General features: G+C 43.1%; 1 protein-coding gene across 1 annotated transcript in view; it reads right to left on the minus strand.

The window, feature by feature from the left end:
- The window catches only part of LOC103263841 (dimethylaniline monooxygenase [N-oxide-forming] 4), a 20,062-nt gene extending 2,904 nt beyond the window's left edge, over nucleotides 1-17,158 (minus strand). The window contains exons 1-7 of the mRNA XM_008061501.1: nucleotides 17,027-17,158; nucleotides 13,738-13,926; nucleotides 12,610-12,772; nucleotides 6,648-6,790; nucleotides 4,960-5,159; nucleotides 2,906-3,258; nucleotides 216-285 (exon numbers count right to left, since the gene is read on the minus strand). Coding sequence (XP_008059692.1) covers nucleotides 216-285; nucleotides 2,906-3,258; nucleotides 4,960-5,159; nucleotides 6,648-6,790; nucleotides 12,610-12,772; nucleotides 13,738-13,926; nucleotides 17,027-17,158 — 1,250 coding nt within the window. The remainder of the gene's footprint in view (nucleotides 1-215; nucleotides 286-2,905; nucleotides 3,259-4,959; nucleotides 5,160-6,647; nucleotides 6,791-12,609; nucleotides 12,773-13,737; nucleotides 13,927-17,026) is intronic.
- Nucleotides 17,159-20,578: the final 3,420 nt, after the last annotated feature.

The raw sequence follows: 20,578 nt of genomic DNA on the forward strand, positions 1-20,578 counted from the left end.
GGCTATATTTGTGTTTATTTTTATTTTTTAGAAATGAGGTCTCCCTATGTTGTCTAAGGTCTTGAATTCCTGGGCTCAAGTGATCCTCCTGCCTTGGCCTCCCAAAGTGTTAGGATTACATGTGTGAGCCACTGCACTTGGCCTCTGAATTATTTAAAAAAATTTTTGGTAACAGGATATATTATGTTTCCCTCATAACAAACTGCATTTCATACCTTTTAATGAGCTCCTCCCTTTTAGTGGCGTCAGCCATCAATTTCTGGGATGGAGGTATTGTACAGAGTCCTGTGAGGAAAATTGGAAGCAAAGTAAAGTCACATGTGTTTTCCTTTATTTGAGTTTCCTCCCTCTCATTTTTGGCCTCCCACCACTCTGACTTCAAAACACGTGACAGTCACAGCTCAAAACAGAAGTGGAGTAAAGAGGATAATTTTCTGAGGAAAAATCTCTCTCCCAGCTCACTTAACCAGGCACTCTACCGTCAAAATTATGAGGACAGATGCCCTTGGGGCTCAGCCCTCAGCCTGCCCATGCTCACCAGACCCCCGCATCCGGTGGCAGCTTGAATCTTCATCGGACCTCCCTAAATATATAATATAATATATATTGTATATATGCCTCCCCATACTTGTGTATGTATGCGCTAAAGTTATTAGTTGGTTAACAAACACACAATGACCCTGGTTTTATAACCCTGTTTTGGCACACCTTTATTTTGTCATATGGGGAAACTCAGATGTGGAAGGGACTGGCATCTCTCAGGATCACTGAGGCTATCTCCTTGGGTTATTCCCCATCTCCCTCCTGGACATTCTTGGCACCTGGACTCTGCCTTCCTACTCTTCTGGACTGTACACCACCTTGCTCTTACCTTCACTCATTGGGTCCTGGTCATGCTCTGCAGTTGTCCAGTTGCCCCAGAGTCTAAACTCCCACTCTGTCCCCTAGGTTCCTGGCACTTCCAACCCACCCCTTGTACTGTGAACCCTGCCCATCTCCAGTGCCACCCCCACCTCAGACCACTGTGACCTTGTGAATCTACCCTATTCATTGTCTCCTTCTGGCTATCCTGCCCTTGTGGTGCCGCATGCTAACCTGGGAGTGTGGAAGTACTCTCCCTGCTAGGTAGGTCTGAACTCAGCTCGGTGGAGTACCTTCCACCAGGGCCATTTTATTCTGCAAAAAAGTCACCAGATTTTAATTGATGATTCCTAGGTTGCCTCTTAGAAGCTCTCCCAAGGAGCATGCAATTATTCTTATGGTGTGAGCCAAGCAGTGTTGTTTTGTGGGCTTTATCATTCTAATAAGCAATTTGGAGATCCCCATAAAATACTTAAAAACCATGTACTTAATTAAGAGTCCATTGTGATTTTAATATAACTGAATAATGCCATGAAAGCAACTGAAATGGCTGAAAATAAATAAAAATTTGTGATAATTTGATGGAGGGTGTGGAATGCTTTTCCTGTAATGTAAATATAATGAGGGTTTCTAATCACCTGCACTCCTCTCCTCCGTTGGAGCAACAATTTTGCCACCTTAGGAGGACATATGGTTTTTAGGTACCTGTTCCATTTTTACACTGTGATAGATGTCGACATTACTGAGTATGGTGCTGCCTGCTCTTAATAAATCATTGGTGATTGTTCTTACACATTCAGAACAGGATTCTGTTATAGGACAGCTGGCTGGTCCATTGTTATTGCTGTTTATATTTAAAATTAATAAAACTGGCCAGGATCAGTGGCTCAGCCTGTAATCCCAGCACTTTGGGAGGCTGAGGTGAGTGGATTGTCTGAGCCTGCAGGTTCGAGACCAGCCTGGGCAACTTGGCGAGACCTCGTCTCTACAATAAATCAAAAAATTAGCTGGGCATGGTAGTACGTGCCTGTAGTTCCAGCTACTTGGAAGGCTGAGGTGGAAGGATCACCAGAGCCCAGCAGGTTGACGCTGGGGTGGTCGTGAGTGTGTCACTGCTCTCCAACCTGGGTGACAGAGCGAGACTCCAACTCAAAAACAAACAAGCAAACAAACAAAAACATAGGGTAACCTCCTTGGGTCCCTTCCTGCTATGGGAGCTTTTCTGTCCTCTTAATAAATCCTGGTTTCAAAAAGAAAAAATAAAATAAAACTGCAATTCTTTAAAATGTTCACTAATTTAAAACTTGCCTGACTTTCGAGAAGTATGATAACAACAGTGAGAACAACAGCCATCACTTCATGGACATTTCTCATGTGTCAAGCACTGTGCTAACTGCTGTACAGCCATTCTCCATTTTACAAAATCCTTATGCTCGAGGGAATATCGTCACCATTTTTCAGATGAAGGGGCTGAGACTTAGAGATGTCCTCATAAAACGAATGCATTTCAAAGTTGGGATGGGCCAGGTAGCTTCAACTCTGGCCACTGTGTGCTTATCACATAACTGACAGCAAGTAGTTTCTGGTGTCTACAGTATTTTTTATGGACATTTCTTAAAGGTTACTATCACCTCAGATGCCAATTTTATTCATGGTGTGCACTGTTCCAGTATCTTTCTTTGGAAGCAATATACAGTTATCCTTCCAGCAACTAGGCAATGACATTAGGAAAGACTTCAGAGTGAATGGATTAGACTAGACTAGAGTGGCATCCCGGAGCTTAAATATTTCCAGCTAATCTGAGAACCCGATTACCTTCTGGAGTCCAAATTTATTTCATCCACAGAGCCAAAATCTCTTTTTTTCAGTTGGTCACATTAAGTGACATAGCACACTCATCATATTGCAGATGTATGCACATTGTTCATTAATACAAAAATAATCTTTAAAACATCCACCTTAGCTCACATCTGTTTGATTTGGGCTGAAAAGCAGGGCACTGACTTCAAGGTTTGAAGGGAGGCTTTGAAGAGAGGGAAGGTACCTTTAAACACTCTGGTGGCCCACCGCGCTTGGAGCTCTGTGCCTGCCAAGATGGACCCCTTCAGGCTTATAAGACCGATGATGGCTAATGTTGCTCTCTCCAGGTTGGAGGGAAAGACTTGTTTGAACAGGAAAATCTTCTTCATACAGAGGCTTTTGAGAGGTTCTTCAAAAAAGGGAAAAGAAAACTTATATCCTGTAGTGAAGATCACAGCGTCAATGTTTTCTTCCACGGTCCCGTCTTCAAAGACAGCAGAGGTCTCTGTGAATTCTACCACGCTGGGCTTTATAGTGACCATCCCACACAGGATACAGGTTGGCAGCTCATCATTCACAATGAATTTTGTATTTTTCCTTTGACACAGAGGAGAAAATTAATTGCTTTAGTTATTTCTGCAAGAAACTGCAGCACATAATTTATTTAGTCAATTCAGGGAAATTACTTGCCAAACTAAGGAAGTTAATTGACCAGTGTCTAATTCAGTGTTGTCTCCCTGACTCACTGTGTTTATGACTTGTTCTGTTTTCCTGCTCCCTGTAGGCATGTGGACGATGACTAAACCTACTCTTTCTTGCCTGAAATTTAAATTCTTGATCTCTCGAAACTAATTTCTGGAAGAGTGCTTTTCTCAGGCATCAGCATAGAGTACACAGCAATCCATTTGATGATCACACTTGGGACTCACATCACCGAGGCCTCAAGGAATGTCATTAGGCAAAGAGAAAACTAGCAAGAAGTTCTTTAAATGGGAATAAAAAAGATCTGAATCAATTTATACTAATGAATGTATTTTCATTGTGAGCATCATTCTTCCTAGTCACATCAGATATAATGTCTATAAAATGTACATATCAAATCATCCTTTGCCATTAGTTTTCCTTATAAATTGAAGATGTTGCTGGGTACAGTGGCTCACACCTGTAATTCACACCTGAGGCAGAAGGATCGCTTGAGCCCAGGAATTGAGACCAGCCTGGGCAACACAGTGAGACCTCGTCTCTATCAAAAATGGAAAAATTGCCGGGCTCGGTGGCTCAGCCTGTAATCCCGCGCCTTTGGGAGGCTGAGGTGAGTGGATTGCCTGAGCCCATGGGTTCGAGACCCGCCTGGGCAGGTGAGACCTCATCTCTACAATAAATCAAAAAATTAGCCGGGTGTGGTAGCACGCACCTGTAGTTCCAGCTACGTGGAAGGCTAAGGCGGAAGGATCGCCGGAGCCCAGCAGGTCGAGACTGCGGTGGCCAGGAGCGGCCACTGCACTCCAGTCTGGGCGACAGAGTGAGACTCCAGCTCAAAAAAAAAGCAAAAGAAAAAAAAAGAAGGAAAAATTAGCTGGATGCCTATAATCCCAGCTACTCAAGAGACTGAGATGGGAAGATCACTTGAGGACAGGAAGTCAAGGCTGTAGTGAGCCAGGACTGTGCCACTGCACTCCAGCCTGGGTGACAAAGTGAAACCTTGACACAAAAATAAAAAATAAAAGAGATATCTCAATGATTAGAACACAGACCCCCCCCCAAAAAAGCTATTTACCAAAGAAAAAGATTTGGGTCAAGCATTTGATAAAAATCACATTTAATAACCTTACATGCATTTCAAAGGTCTTCTTTTGCTTGCCAACATGCAACTCTATAAGCTGTATATGAAAATATATCATTTAAGGAATTCCTATTAGAAATTTATACCTCAAATCACTCAGCAAGAATAGGCATTTATTATGGGTTAGCTAGAACTGACCATCTGCATTCACTGAAGCCGAAAATATCATATGGCAACAATTTTGTTATTCCTCAAAGTCATTTTAAATTTCCTGATTTTCAAGTAGGAAATGAAATTTTTCATCTTTCTTTTTCTTTTAGCCTCACTACTTTTGCTACTTGACAGAGGATACTGTTTCAAGAACCATTGTGATATCCGATGGGCAATGTTTCAGGGGAAAATGTTTAGAACAGGATAAACAAAGGAAGTATTACACTTATTGAACATTTTGAACAAAATAGAATGAAAACTATTGATTTAATAATTGTTCCATTAAATACAAAAAGTTCAAGTACCCTTTTGGAATACTCAATCCATAATTTTTATGATTAAATATCTTATTCATCTTCCTTTCTTGAATCCAGGTTAGAAAACCCGAAGGCATAACTTGTGCAATAAAATTATGGCATCTTCTTACAGTCATCATGTTAAAAGGGTAGCCCCCATCTGAAGAGCGGCTGATAATCCAGGCACCAGTTCTAGTACTGAGAAGTACCTAAAAAGTAAAACAAGAAGAATAAACACATGTCCATCATTTGTAGTAGTTTTCATCAAAGTGTTTAAAATTGTCCTATAACAACAGAGGATTGGTGAATTTGTACACAGATCTCCATGTGACTACCTGTTCCCATTGCTGTCATTGCCCTCAAAATCACTTGACCAGATCTGTATATCTCTTAGATATTTTTATTATGTTTACAGAGTTATAAACATAGAATTCTAATACTTGTAGATATATGGAATTTATCTGACAAGTTTTTACATGTAAATAATATAGAACTTAAAATAATGGCTTGGCAGAACAATTTTAACTGAATTAAATAAAAATCGATTTTTTCGTCCGGGCTTGGTGGCTCAGCCTGTAATCCCAGTGCTTTGGGAGGCCAAGGTGAGTGGATTGCCTGAGCCCGCAGGTTCGAGAGCCACCTGGGCAACTTGGCGAGACCTCATCTTTACAATAAATCAAAAATTAGTTGGGTGTGGTAGCGCAAGCCTGTAGTTCCAGCTACTTGGAAGGCTGAGGCGGAAGGATCTCCAGAGCCCAGCAGGTCGAGGCTGCAGTGGCCGGGAGCGGCCACTGTACTCCAGTCTGAGTGACAGAGTGAGACTCCAACTCAAAAAAAAAAAAATCTATTCTTTCCCAATCTAATCATTGTCCTATAATCTATGTTAAAGTGAAATAGATTTCTAATTTGTGAATTTGGGCTTAGATTTTATTTTATTTTCTATTTTTTTTTGAGTGGGAGTCTCACTCTGTCACCCAGACTGGAGTGCAGTGGCACACTCACGGCCACCCCAGTGTCATCCTGTTGGGCTCCAGTGATCCTTCCACCTCAGCCTGCCAGAACTACAGGTGTACACTTCCATGCCCAGCTAATTTTGATTTATTGTAGAGACGAGGTCTCGCCAAGTTGCCTGGGCGAGTCTCGAACCAGCAGGCTCAGGCAATCCACTTGTCTTGGCCTCCCAAAGTGCTGGGATTACAGGCTGAGCCGCTGAGCCCGGCTGGGCTTAGATTTTCTAAAAATCGTTATGTAGACTTCTTGGGCAAGTAAGGGTTGCTTTTATCTTTCAACAAGATTCAAGTCTGACTTTGGACTTGGAAAACTTGGAGACCTTCAGAACAATGACCTCCCCTTTCTGTCCTTCCACGACAGTTTTTCCAGAATGACAAAGGGAGAGTGTGAAAGGAATATGACTGGCCTAGGTAGAGCAATGTACCTGCTTGGTCTCATTCCTTCTGAACAACACTAGTGCTCTGGTATCCACACAGCTTTCCTAGCTCCTTCCTGGACATGGTTTAGTTCTGTGAAGTATGGCTTCTTAAATGATTCAGGGAGGCATGTGTGGCTTCAAGGATCTTCAGGTTTTTTTCACTGACCCTGTGTCTACATGATTTAGCAACGTGCCAGGGTGTTTTCTGGTCTCAATAGCTCTCCAGTCCCCATGAATTGGCGTGAGGCCCTTGCTCAGAAGTGTGTACCTGAGCTGCTGTGCGGCTGAGTTCCACTGCCACATCTCCACCTGTGTTCCCAAGACCCAGCACTAGGACACGTTTGTCTCGGAAGCCTTCTGGAATCTTGTACTCTTGACTGTGCAGGATCTGGCCTTTAAATTTTTGGATTCCTGAGGGGAGGGAAGGATCACAAAACCTGAACTATCTGAAGTTATACTTTCACAGAAGGCAGGAAGTAGTCTGGAAAAAGGGAAGACCCAAAAACAAGGCTGCCCCTCGCATCCACCACCAGCGGCAGGAGGCAGATGAAACATGTGGTCTCCCTCTTCCCCGGAATGCTGTGAGACTGGGTATAGACGTAGTACAAACTGCTTTGTTAAATATACAGAAGATCTTGTACCCCATGAGTGTTCCCTTTTAAAGCAATCACTTAGGGAAGTCAAACTCACAAATAACAAGAAACATCCTGTGCACCACTCTGAACCCCCAAGGCAGGAAGTAGATTGCTTCAATCACATGTCATTGCAACCATCTACAGAATGTATCATACCCATTGTGATTTCTTTCAGGATCCCTGCACTCATATCTAAAGACCTATTTGACATATTCTTTTGTATACTGAGTAAGCAGCTAAAAATAAAAAAGTAGATTACTGATGTATATTATTTTACCTAATAGCTATATTCTATCAAAATGTGATTTGTATATATAATGTATTTACAAACTGAATTTTAATTCAATTAAAATTTTCCATAGAAGAAATTTGGTGGCAAGTTCTTGTGCAAATAAAGTAATTATTCCTATGACTTAGGCTCATGTTATGTATACTTTACGCTTAATGCTTTATTATGTTGCATGCTTATTTGTTTATCCTGATGGTATTTATGACTGATCATTCATGAAGCTCCTAACACTCTCCCATAGAAGCATAGTTGTAATGATTTATTTCTGGTAATTATCTGCTAAGCAGATATAAAAGACATAAACCATGGCTTCCCATGGACTAAAAATGGTAGTAATAGTGGAGGTAGGGTTGTTTACAGCAGAGGTGGTAGCAATGGAAACTTGAGAGGTGACAGAGGAAACAAAGGTGATGGAGCCAGTGATAGATGAAATCACTGACCGGTGAGATGAAGCACTGACAAAGAATTAGAAAGGGAAACTCAAGCAGTTTAGAGAACGAGACAACTTTCCATCCCAATGCTCCAATTGCTTTTGAAGCTTTAATGCATAAAGATTATACCCCTTACTCTGATATATGATTCTCCTGCCATTCAGTCATTGATTCATGCATTTGCTCTTAACACTTACTGAATACATTATACATATCTATAGAAAACATTATATGTGCATTATACATAATGTTACAATACATACCAAATATATATTTTTTGAGTCAGAGTCTCACTCTGTCACCCAGGCGAGTGCAGTGGCATACTCACAGTCACCACAGCCTCAACGTGCTGGGCTCAGGCGATCCTTCTACCTCAGCCTTCCAAGTAGCTGGAACTACAGGCGTGCGCCACCACACCCGGCTAATTTTTGATTTATTGTAGAGATGAGGTCTCACCATATTGCCCAGGCAGATCTCGAACCTGTGGGCAATCTTCTTGCCTCCGTCTCCCAAAATGATAGGATTACAGGTGTGAGCCATGGCGCCAGCCTACCAAATAATTTAATAGGATTCTTTGCCTGCTGAGGCCCCCCACACTGCAAACTGAACAATAGGAACTGCATTCCAAGAGCAGTGCTTAACCAACTATTAATATGTCTGCGGTAGGTGGACTGTTCTGTGAGCCTCAGCCTTGCCTCTGCTTTGAGGGTCTAAAATGGTTGGAGTCGAACAGCTACGAGTTGGAAATGGGACAATTTCATGAAAGCAACTATTAAAGTGCTGTGGCATTTCCTGTCTCTACATGGTGCCTGGTGTGGGGGACTTCCAGGAGACCACTCTGAGACTGGTGTTGAACCATGCTTGGAAGGCTGTGCTGGAACAGCCTGCAAGGGATGATGGCTGCTCCGGGGGCGGTGTCTCTCTCACTGTTCATCTGGTGAGAGACCAGATGAAGGCACTCTGGGAGACCGCCTGTGTGACGCCACCTTAAGAGGGCCTTGCACAAGGTGGCCAAGTGAACAGACAGCAAGACTCCAGTAGTCAGTCTGTGTGGAGATAACCTGGGGAGCGCCTGGGGACCAGGGGGTAGTAAAGGGTCATCCTGAGCCAAACAGCCCCTAACAAGCAGCTACAGCTGAAATATGGGCAGTCAGCCTTCCACACTGCCAAGGTCACAGAAAACCAGCACAAGACTGGTGCCAGTCAAGAACGACCTTTCTGGCTCCCTGGCCTCTTCCCGCCCTTCTCTTTTCTCTTGACTCCAGTTCTGCAAAGGCTAGAAACAGCAGCTGGCCGGGAAGGGCTTGGGGGAAGAGGAAGTGACCCGGAGGAGAGAAGCCGCGCTGTCAATCCAAGCAGGCGCCCTGTGGGGGTGGGGAGACGCTTTACCACCGCATGTCGCATGGAGAGGCACATTTTGACAATTATACAAGACAGGACGTTTCAGTTATGAAAATGAGAATTTGTGGGTGACGTAATGTGGTCAGAGGACTTTTCATTATTTTACACTAAGCAGGGCAAGGACAAGGCCCACAGATCAGGTCGGCAGGGGCATTAAAAAAGGCCGGGTAATAATAGTGCTTTATATAACCTGTTCTTGCAAGACTGTGTACCCCAGGGTGCTAGTTAGGTCTAAGGAATGTGAGGATAGGGAGTGTCTACACTCAAGGAATTTTTTCTCCAGTGGGGAAATAGGTAAGTAGACAAGAGCTAACATTTTTTAGCCCTCGCTAGGCAGGCCCCAGGCTTCTGAAGGCTTTCTACATATTAACTAATTTAACCCTTAAATCACCTCATGGGGTAGACCATTTTGTTATTCAGTTTCACCCAAGCTGAGGTTCAGCAACTTGCCCAAGACCTTATGGTAAGTGACAGAGTCAGGACAGGATTCAACATCCTGGTCCCTGGGGCTCAGCTGTCAGGCTGATCCTCCACAGTCTCCCAGGACAGGGGGAGTTGTGCAGGCTTCTGGGGGCATGCAGCCTCGGCTGAGACAGGAAGGCATTTCTGGGGGAGGCGATTTGTTTTTTAAAGGAAGAAACTTGAAGGATGATTAGAAATTGGAAAGGAAAACACAAAGAGGGTTCCAAGAAATGGGAACAGAAGACACCAGAATGCATTAGACAGTAGGGCATTCCTCCATTTACTGAGGTTTTGCTGGAGAGTAGTTACTTGAGGGCTCACCTTCCTTCATAGATTTTGTGTCTCTCATGCTCCCTAACACAATGCTAGGTTCTCTGTAATTGTATATTGAGAAAGAAAAAATATTAAATGTGTCAGTAGTTCTGAGTCAATGATTATGTCGATGCAGTTCCCCAAAGAATAAAAAGAAGTCTACTTGGTAAATCAAAACTACTAATTCAGGAAAATAGGACGATTTATACTGAGAAAGAAAATAAACATTTTATTTGAGGAATGCAGTCCCCTTTGAATCATCAGGCCCAGAGAGGCACAGAAATGAGACAGTAGTCACATCTCACTCCCTCTTGAGATAAGTGATCACCTCTTGACTCCACTTGCTATGTAGTCCTAGACTCACTGACATCAAGCAGCTACAGATCAACGTAACAATGCCATACTCTGGATACCCTAACTCATACCCTAGAGTTCAACTATGCATAGCCAGTGACTAATCAATGCTATTTCTATAAACCAATGAGAATTCCTGTCAAGAAGCTTGTATCAGTCCACTCCTTGTCCTGTTGCCTCTAAAAACCTGCTTGGAACACAGGCCAAAGGCAGCACTTGCCAAGGCAACTCGGACATGTTTCCTGGGCAGCTGTCCTCAAAAACTCTTTAAAATTACCTTTTGACTTAAGTAAACTCTTTAAAATTATATTTTGTTTCTCAGCTTATTCCTTTAGGTCAACAATATAGATTTTTTTAAAAGGGTGTGTGTGTGTCTCAATGTCAACTGTCAAATAGTTGTGACACCTTATAGACAAAGCTTGTGCTTTCTATGGGTTTTTCTAACTGGCGGCAGCATAGAAACAGCCCTGATACTTCCTATAAGGAGAAGAGTCCATACTTCCAAGTAAACATTTGTCTCAACAGAGGTCCTGAAGCTACTTGTGAAAGGTACTCATCAAAATCAGAAACAGAATCTGAAGTAGTGATAGTCTACAAGGAATTGAACATCGTGTGGAATAAAGGGTGAGCCAAGCCAAACTTGCCAAGACACTGCATTCTGAAAGTTTCATTTTAGTATTTGGCACTTGTAACATCTTTTCCCAAAGGAAAAATTGTCATAAATGGTGGTTATGTATTCCTACAGCACTGTACAACTGTGTTCATCCCCCAGACCAACCTAAGCCTGACAAACTACCTCTTATGATATTGTTTCTCTGCAAAACTATGTGTATTGAATTCCCACTAGATTCCTAAACACAATTTTTTTTTTGAGTTGGAGTCTCACTCTGTCGCCCAGCTGGAAAGCAGAGACACACTTATGGCCTCCCCAGCATTGACCTGTTGACCTGCTGGGCTCTGGCGATCCTTCTGCCTCAGCCTCCCAAGTAGCCGGAACTACAGGCGCATGCTACCACGCCCAGCAAAGTTTTGATTTATTGTAGAGATGAGGCCTCACCAAGTTGTCCGGGATGCTCTCGAACCTGTGGGCTCAGGCAATCCACTTGCCTCAGCCTTCCAAAGTGCTGGGATTACCGGGTGAGCCACCGAGCCCAGCCAATACATTGTTTTAAGAGGATATTTTTAAAATTTGTGATTATGTTTATAAAGCATGTTTTCTTTTTTTTTTCTTGCCAAGGTTTGCAAAAACAAGTTTTTTTTTTTCTCATAGAAACAGAGTCTCGCTCTGTCACCAGGGCTGGAGTACAGTGACGTGATCACAGCTCACAGCTTTGAGTTCCTGGGCTCAAGCAAGTGCACTACCTCAGCCCCCACAAGTAGCTGCAACCACAGGCACACTGTCACACCTGGATAATTTTTGTTTGTTTGTTTTGTAGAACCAGGGTTTTGTTGCCCAGAATGGTTTCAAACTTCTGGTCTCAAGAGATTATCCTGCCTCAGCCTTCCAAAGTACTGGGACTACAGGGGTGAGCCCCTGTGCCTGGTGGTTTGCAAGTTTTACTCTTCATACTCCTCCTTCCTTAAAAGTTCTTCTGATTCTTCGAAGAAATTTCAAAACTTCATTTGCTCAATTGCCTTTAGGGCCACTGATACACAACAGAAGAAGAGTAGCTTTGCTACATTGTAGTGATCTTTAATTGACTAATTTTATTCCCTTCATCTGAATGTGAATAGCTTTTGGTTTTCAAGTAATCAATTTTGGCCTCAAAAGATGGAGATTTTATAATCATGAATATATTTAAAAGAATATGCTATCAGATTTAAAAGCGTTTCCAAATGAGAACTTCTAAAGCTTCTTTTTGTGGATAGCCCTGGTGTATGGATTATTATTGTACTGAGTGTTCTGAAGGGTGAATTGAATATATCACTTTACATGTTTAATTTCTGGTTTGTTTCTTTTAAAAAATCTGTCAAGGAGGTTTCTTATACTATCACCTCCTTAAAGTTCCTGGATTATAGGTTAGTTCTGATTTAAATGACCTGTAGTTGTTCCCAAAGCCTGTTCCTTCTCATGAAGATTTGATAGTTTTGAGCCTTATGTGATCACTGAATGTGGATTAGACATGCATGGGAAAGCTTAAACAATAACATTTATATTAGTAAGTAAATAATAATACCCACACCTACTTTATGCTTTATACCTTTCAAGGTAATTTTGTACATAATATTTTTAAGGGTGAGTATAAAGTTGTCTTTAATCATGGGAAAGTATTTCTTATTACAAATCAATATCCTTTTCTTCTATAAGAACCCAGAAGCACAGGGTCTCAGCTATAAGTGACTCACCAGGGAATGATTCCAAGGGTAAATGGGGGCTCAGGAAATGTCCAGTGCAAACCATGACAGCATCAAAAACGGCCCTGTCCTGCATGCCCTCTGTCTCCGTGACGACATCCCACTGACCTGTTTCGGAGAAGTCTGGGCGCTTTGTTACGCTGCACACCGTGGTCTAAAAGTAAAAGATAAACACTTGCTTCCTACCAATGCCTTCGGACCTCCTACAGTGACTGGTGTGGCAATCATGTCTGTTACTTGAAGTAGGCCACGTCCCATGATAGGAGGTCTATAAATATTAGTTAACATCTCTCCAGAAAAGTTAAGTAACTTGCGCAAATTCTCAAAGGTGGCATTATCTACTTGGGCCCAAGGCATTTGAATCCTTCCACTGGAAGGAAGGAACAGTCCGTTTTTTTATTCCTGGTGAGGAGGAGAAGAGTTATAATAATTTGATGCTTTGGAAAAGTTTGGAAATTAGTTTTGCTCCATTATAATTTCTGTGGTTCAGACTTCTAGTAATTTCTTCCCAATGGTTTTCCTTTTTCTCTAAAAAAGAATTATAAATTTCTTTCTTTCCCTCTCTCTTTTCTTTTTTCCTTTTTTTTTTTTTTGGAACTGGGGGGGTCTCATTCTGTACCCAGGCTGCAGTGCTGTGGGACGATCATGGCTCATTGGCTCATTGCAACCTCCTCGATCTTTTGGGCTGAAGTGACCAGCCTCCTAAATAGTTGGGACAACAGGCCCACACCACCGTGACTGGCTTATTTATTTTTTAATTTTCTTAAAGAGATGATGTCTTGCTATGTTGCCCAGGTAGGTCTCAAACTCCTGGCCTCAAGTGATTCTTCCTCCTTGGCCTCCCAAAGTACTGGGATTATAGGTATGAGCCATCATGCCTAGCCCTAAATTTCATCCCATATAAGAGTTTCACATTTAGAGGAGGAATCAAGAAATTCAGTGTTTTAATGATTTATCTGAGTTAAATGAGTAGCAGGAGGAGTGAGGGGTCTTTATTATCTGCCTTATTTGTGATGAGATAATAATCAGGAATACGTTTACTTAAGTATCCCATTTCCATTAGCGTGCAGAATAGGCCAGCTCCCACTCATTAATCTTCCATAACCTAAAGTATCTTACCTTAAACCGAATATATTTCAGGAGGTCAAAGTGCTCAGCAAATTCCTGGAGATAGTCCCAAAATTTTCCTTGGTGCATGTAATTTGGATAATCGTCTTGGAAAGGGAAATCACTGTAACATGACATTTCCTTGCAGACATTTGTCACCAATGACCTGTAGACCCTGGTCATCCCATCTTTAGAAGATTCCTGTGGTGAAGGTACAGTTAGCTTATCGGGGTGATGGAGATAAGGGGAAGAGAGCAGGCTCATGCCATGCCCACTGGGGGAGGGGGTCCCATCCGTAATGTAAAGCATCCCAAGAAATGCCTCATCGGGTCGCCATGCTGCAGTGATCAGAAATCATTGGTGGGATTGGAATAATTAAATACAACATCTTTTTCAGACCACAAAAAATCTAGTGAGATTTTTTAACAGGGCTCTTCCAGACTAGCACTGTCCTTAAATGATGCCATAGGCAGGGGTTCCTGGCCTGTCTTGGTTGTCTTTTCCTTTTCCCTTCCAGTGGCTACTCATGCCACTCATGCCCTGACATCTTCCTCTCTGCCAGAAAGGAAAAGAAACCCTGTATGGGTTTTTCTCCTTATTGTCTATATATTCTCAATTACTTCTTCTTTAGTGACTCCTTCCTGTCAATGCTTAAAATAGAGGAGACTCTAATTTTAAAAACAAAACCAAATCCCTTCTCAACCTGTGTGCCCCTCTAGCTCCATCTCTTCATCCTGGCTCAGCCTTCGTAGAAGAATCAGGACATGCTGCTAATTTCTGTTTGCTCATGGACCCCACTGTCCCCTCCCCGCCAGCTCCTCTCCTTGTCCTGATCTCCATCGCAGACACAGAACAACAAAACAAAAGTTTTAAAGGCACCAGTGAACTTGTGACTGAGCTAACCTTTATGTCTCCCCAGAGTCTCTCTCTTAGCTGTTAGTGTCCCTAAGAAGCTTCCCATGACCCAGCAGGTCTGCATAAGCTGGCTGTTAGGACCCTGCCGCAGCCTGTGCTGTTAGCCCAGACTCAACCCACTGTGTTGTGATTCCCGTGTGCTGTGTCTGTTTCTGGCTAGACTGTGAGGGTTGCATTGCCCCTATTAACCATTGTGTCTTGGTAGAAGAACATGGTAAATATTGCAGAATGAATGGAAATTAGTATAACAATGGGATTTTTTTAAAAAAACAAAGCACAGTACTACCGTCCCTCCATATCTGCGTCTGTGGATTCAACCAACCAAGAAAAAAATATTTGGGTGGGAGCAGAGCTGGGCTCGGTGGCTCAGCCTATTATAATCCCAGCACTTTAGGAGGCTGAGGCAAGTGGATTGCCTGAGCCTGCAGGTTTGAGATCAGCCCCAGCAACTTGGCGAGACTTCATCTCTACAATAAATCAAAAAGTTAGCCAGGCGTGGTAGCGCGTGCCTGTGGTTCCAGGAAGGCCAAGACAAAAGGATCGCCGGAGCCCAGTACATTGACGCTGGGGTGGCTGTGAGCGTGCCACTGCACTCTAGCCTGGATGATGGAGTGAGACGCCAACTCAAAAAAAAAAAGATGGTTGTGTTTGTACTGAGCATGTACAGACTATTTTTCTTGCCATAATTCCCTAAACATCACAGTATAGCAACTATTTATTTAGTATTTACATTGTATTAGGTATTATAAATAATATAGAAATGATTTGAGGTATACGGGAAGATGGGCGTGGGTCATATACAAATATTATACCTCCCTTTTTTTCCTGAATCAAGGTCTCACTTTGTTGCCCAGACTGGAGTGCAGTGGCACAATCACGGCTCACTGCAGCATCAACCTTCTGGGCTTAGGCGATCCTCCCACCTCAGCCTCCTGCGTAGCTAGGACTACAGACAAGTGCCACCACACCTGGCTTTTTAATTTAATTTTTTATTTTGTGTAGAGATGAGGTCTTGCTATGTTGTCCAGGCTGGTCTTGAACTCCTGGGCTCAAGTGGTCCTTCCACCTTGGCCTCCCAAAGTGCTGGGATTACATGTGTGCACTACCATGCCTGGCCCACACACTTTTATACCAGGGTCTTGAACGTTTGTGGATTTTGGTGTTGGAGGGGGTTCATGAACTAAGCCCCCCACAGATACTGAGAGACAGCCACATGTCTGTGACTGAAGGAGATGACAGTGACATTTTTTTAGTACTGACCTGTGGGCATTGTTACTATTTCACATTTATGATTCCTTTTGTTTAACTCAATATTATTTTCCAAAAATTAATCTATATCTCTTTAGAACAGGAGAAAAAAAAACAAACCAACTGGGGTTAAAAAGCAGATGCTACATGAACAAAACCTGACTTTTTCCTTGCTGACATCTGATGGCTTGATGAGGCTCACAGCATGGCCAGACAAAGTATTTTTTTTCTATTAATACATTGTAATCCTAGGGTTATGGCCACTCCTGCTTACACTTAACTGCTTACTTTATTTTATTCACCACACACTAAGGATCCAGCACATACGGTCTCTCCCATGAAGCCTTACCTCTCACTCCTGCTGATGAGTGTTGCTCTTGTCTCCCTGCAGCATTTAAGACTTGGGCTTGCCTGGCTTTTGTCTCTCTGACACCCACTTACACCACACCACTGGGGCAGAGCCATTGGTCCCCACTGCATACTCTGCTACTCCCAGGAACCAGGACCAGGCCTGGCCAGAGGCAGGTGGTATTTAAGCACTTTCACCCCCACTTTCTGAAGCTCAGTCACCTCCCAGCTGGTCTGTCCCTGGGTGGAGCCTCCTCCGCGGAATATCCCACTTCTAAGAAGGAGTAGTCAGTGCCTGGCTCTTCCCCTTCTGGTAATGTGAAGGCTAACCACTCCAACCCAAGACCTTCCGAGGTCTGGCTGCTGCCTCCCTCTTGCCAGTTCTCTTTCCATGGGCCTGAACAGTGTCTGGGGCTTGGGACTGCATGCCCTGATGTCAGCTTCCATCCTCTCCAGAGTGTAATCTGCTGCGTGCCACTCAGTTTACCCGATGTGACACTCGGCCACTCTGTCCAAGGTCCAGAAGCCATCATAAATTTCCAATGCTATGTTTATCGATCAGACTTAATTCTTTTTCCCTCTCTCTTCCAGCTGTTCCTGCCTCTACCCTGCCTAGTGTCAAGATTCCTCCCTGACCACACTGTATCCTACAGTGTCTTATACTACCCATGCACATGTTTGTTCTGTTGCAGTGAGACACCCTTACTTGATCACCAAGGCAGGCTAAAGCAGAGACAAAGCAAATGGCCAGGTTACAACGGATGGAGATGGGAGGACGTGAACCACGCACAGCAAACTTCCACAGTCCCCCGATGTCATTACTCCTCTCAAAGCAGGTGGGTTCCAGGTTCTCGTCCAAGCAGCATTTAATGGAGGACAGGCCACTCACACCGGCTCCAATCACTGCGACTCTCTTGGCCATCGTGTGCCCTGTGAGAGGAAGGTCAAGCAGAACTTCTTCAAACGACAAGGTTGGAAAGAAGCCCTTGTCACAGGACTCAACTTTTACAGGGCAGTGAATGCCCTTCTTTTATCTCAGAATGGAGGGAGAATCACCTTCTGATTAAAATGCAGCCTCTGAAATCAGACTGGTTTAAATCCCGGCTTCCCCACTTATTAACTGTGTGGCTTTGGCTAGTTGTTCATCTTCTTTGTGCCTCAGTTTTCTCATCAGTAAAATGGGAATGGTAATAATAATAATAACTCTTTAAAGATTGGCTGTGAAGATTAAATGACTGATATATATTGGAAAAGTTTTAGAAGTGTGCCTGCTACATAGTAATTGCTCAGTTAAAATTAGCTATTACAGGATGCACAGCCCAAATTCCCAAATCCAAACTTTTTGAACACTAAAATGACGCTCAAAGTAAATGCTTAAGGGAACATTTTGGATTTTCCAAATATTCAAAAAATCTGAAATCTGAAACACTTCTGGTCCCAAGTGTTTTGGATAGGGCTGCTCAATCTGTGTTATTATTTATTATTAATGTAGCCAGTGCCTTGACCCCTTGGACCCTAGATCCTCTCAGCATTAAAGGGACCCTATGCTGTCACTTTGCGCCTCTGAACCCTAAGAATTTCAGTTGGTAGAAATGTCAATTTTCACCCAGAGCATCTGAAGTCCTGAAAAATAGTCCTGCCACATGGCAAGGATATTACATGGGTTGAAGGCAAGACTGATGTAATAGAGAACAAAGTTCCCAAGAAAAATCCTATGGGGCATTCTGGAGTCCAAGATGAAGTCAAGTGAAAACAAAGGTGCTCATGCATGTTAGGGGACTCTGAAGGAGGTGTGTGTCATGGGGATTTCAAACCAGCTCTGGACTTTATAATTTGTGCTTCTGCACACCTCACCATAGCTTTTGCCTTGGTCAGATGAGCTGATGAGTTAATTCCGGTAAATCAGGGTTACATCACTGAGGCCCTGACACACCAAGTGGACGTAGTTACAGGTGCTGCTGTTCCCTGAAACACCTCCTAGCCAGTCAAGAAAACACACAGACAACAGTTGAGACCTCAAAGTATTTAATTGTTTTGTAAAACATATATGACTCATTTGCCTTTTCCTGTGAAGATGCAGTGAAAGGAGAGATCTAACTATATGGGCCCGGCGTGACTTTTATAGTCTCAAGCCCCTTATCACAGGGGTATTTGCCTTGGGGAGCCAAGAGAGCACATATTGACTGAGCTAGGAGACCAGGGAATGGGAGAGCATAGTGTTATCATTCTACAGGACTTAAGGACATGCTGTTAATAAGAGGAAGAGTCGGCATTAAAGGTGGATCTCTGGCTCCGCCGCCAAGATGTGCACCATTTGCTGGTCTCTGATCCTGTCACTAAGCCCCTTCCTTCACCCTTGCTTAGGATTGCTGCTGCACTTTGGGAATGGTTCATCCCTGTGGCTTTGCAGCTTGCATCCCGATCAGACCAGAAGCTTCTGGCACATAAGCAAAGTGGATCTACTGACCTCAGGGAGCAAAGAAAGATGCTGAGCCCTTGGACCCCTCAGAGCCACCTGGTCTTGGAGCAGATTCTTGGGTTTGCAATGAAGGTCAGAAAGATTTCCTAGGGCTTCCTGTTTTCAAGTGCATTTGCCATCTTGCCCTTTGTAAGGCCAAGATCTCCACGCTTGGCTTCATTATCTGCTGCCATATATCTCCTTCTTCTTCTCAGCTTCTTAGTTTATTTGAGATTCTCTATTTAGTTGGGAGAGCCTCATAAGCTCCAGTAAAAATAATCTTTGAAAGCAGTAGAATTGGGTTGAACTGTCTCTGCTACCAATCATGTGACCCCAAGCAAGCTACTGAAACACCCTAGATGTATTATTCATAAAATAAGAAAACTACCTATGTTGAAGGATTGCCTGAGTTCTAAAAAATGAAATATCATTTACATAAAAGTGCGTTGTACAAAATACTTTGTATTCACTCCTTCCCTCCTTGCTTGTCTCATTCCTTCCCTCTTGATTCCCTAGAAGAGATAGCCCAAACAGATACAGTTATCGACAAGTTTGGAAGTGGGTAGGCAGACATACCCGCGGTTTCCTTTGGGTTGAGGGTCCAAAGTCTAGAGAGCTTCTAGCCAGAATTAAATGGCCTCCACCAACAAGAATACTCGAATTTCCAGGCCGCTAGATAGAATCCTGGGGCTAGTAAATGTCTGCTGCACTCGGTCTTTGCAATAATAACACAAAGGAATTGGCTGCTCATTGAGTTGGCAATGTGAAAAATATGCTAAAGTCAATAGACTAGCACCAAGTCAGTTCATTCAACAGATATGCTCTGGCCACTTCTAAGTGCAGGTACTGTGGGACCCCAAAGTCACTTAGGTCCCAGTGACTAAACGGTAGTAATAAAATCTTAGAAAAAAAAAACATGCAGCGACTGCCCTCAAGGAGACGCTGTTGTGTGGAGAGGGACTGACGTGCACCTGACATCTTTGCAAAGTCCTGCAACTGCAACAGCTCTGGGCATGGGTGTTGTGATGCTCCTGGCCTGTTTAGCCGTATTGGTGGCAGTCACAGTGGGCCATGGGACAGAAAGGCAATGGGAAAAAAAATCCTTGTCTTTTAAGGACTGTCTTAGAGACTGTAGAAACAAATTGGGAATTTGTACCTTTTAAAATTAATCTGTATGTTCTGTATGTACAGACTGTGAATTTCACAGTGGGGCAACTGTCTTAAAATATGCTTTTAAGTCAGTAAGAAGAGGTAGTGAGCGGATTGGAAATGGAAAGGTGTGAATTCTAGTTCTGCTTCGTCCTCCAACCAGCTATGTAACCTTGGGCAATATTCTTCGTTTTTCAGAGTCATTGTTTTCATATTTGTAAAATAGAGGAATAAAGTATTTTTCTTTTTGTTTCCTTCAATTTTTATGTCTCAAAACAAAGTAATTGGTGTAAAAAAACTAGATGTGAATTCAAGTATAGGAGAGATTACTGAAGACTTGAAGGGCTGGGAGAACATAAGATGTGTGCAAACTCTTTGTAATCTGTAAAGGCACTTCATAAGGCACTTTTTCTTTGGTCAGGTTATCACTCTGTGGCGCAGGCTGGAGTGTAGTGGCATGATCATAGTTCACCACAACCCTGACCTCCTGGGCTCAGGTGATCCTTCTGCCTCATCCTTCCAAGTAGCTGGGACTACAAGTGTATACCACTACACCTGGCTAATTTAACAAAAAAAATTTGTAGAGACAAGGTCTCAGTATGCTGCTTAGGCTGGTCTTGAACTCCTGGGCTTAAGCAGTCTTCCCACCTTGGTCTCCTCAAGTGCTGGGATTACAGGTGTGAGCCACTGTGTGTGTATTTTGTGACTCAAAGGTTGATTATATTTAATACCTTG

This window comes from Carlito syrichta, unplaced genomic scaffold, assembly GCF_000164805.1.
Source record: "Carlito syrichta isolate Samal-C Ts95f unplaced genomic scaffold, Tarsius_syrichta-2.0.1 Scaffold305295, whole genome shotgun sequence".
Classification (NCBI taxonomy): domain Eukaryota; kingdom Metazoa; phylum Chordata; class Mammalia; order Primates; family Tarsiidae; genus Carlito; species Carlito syrichta.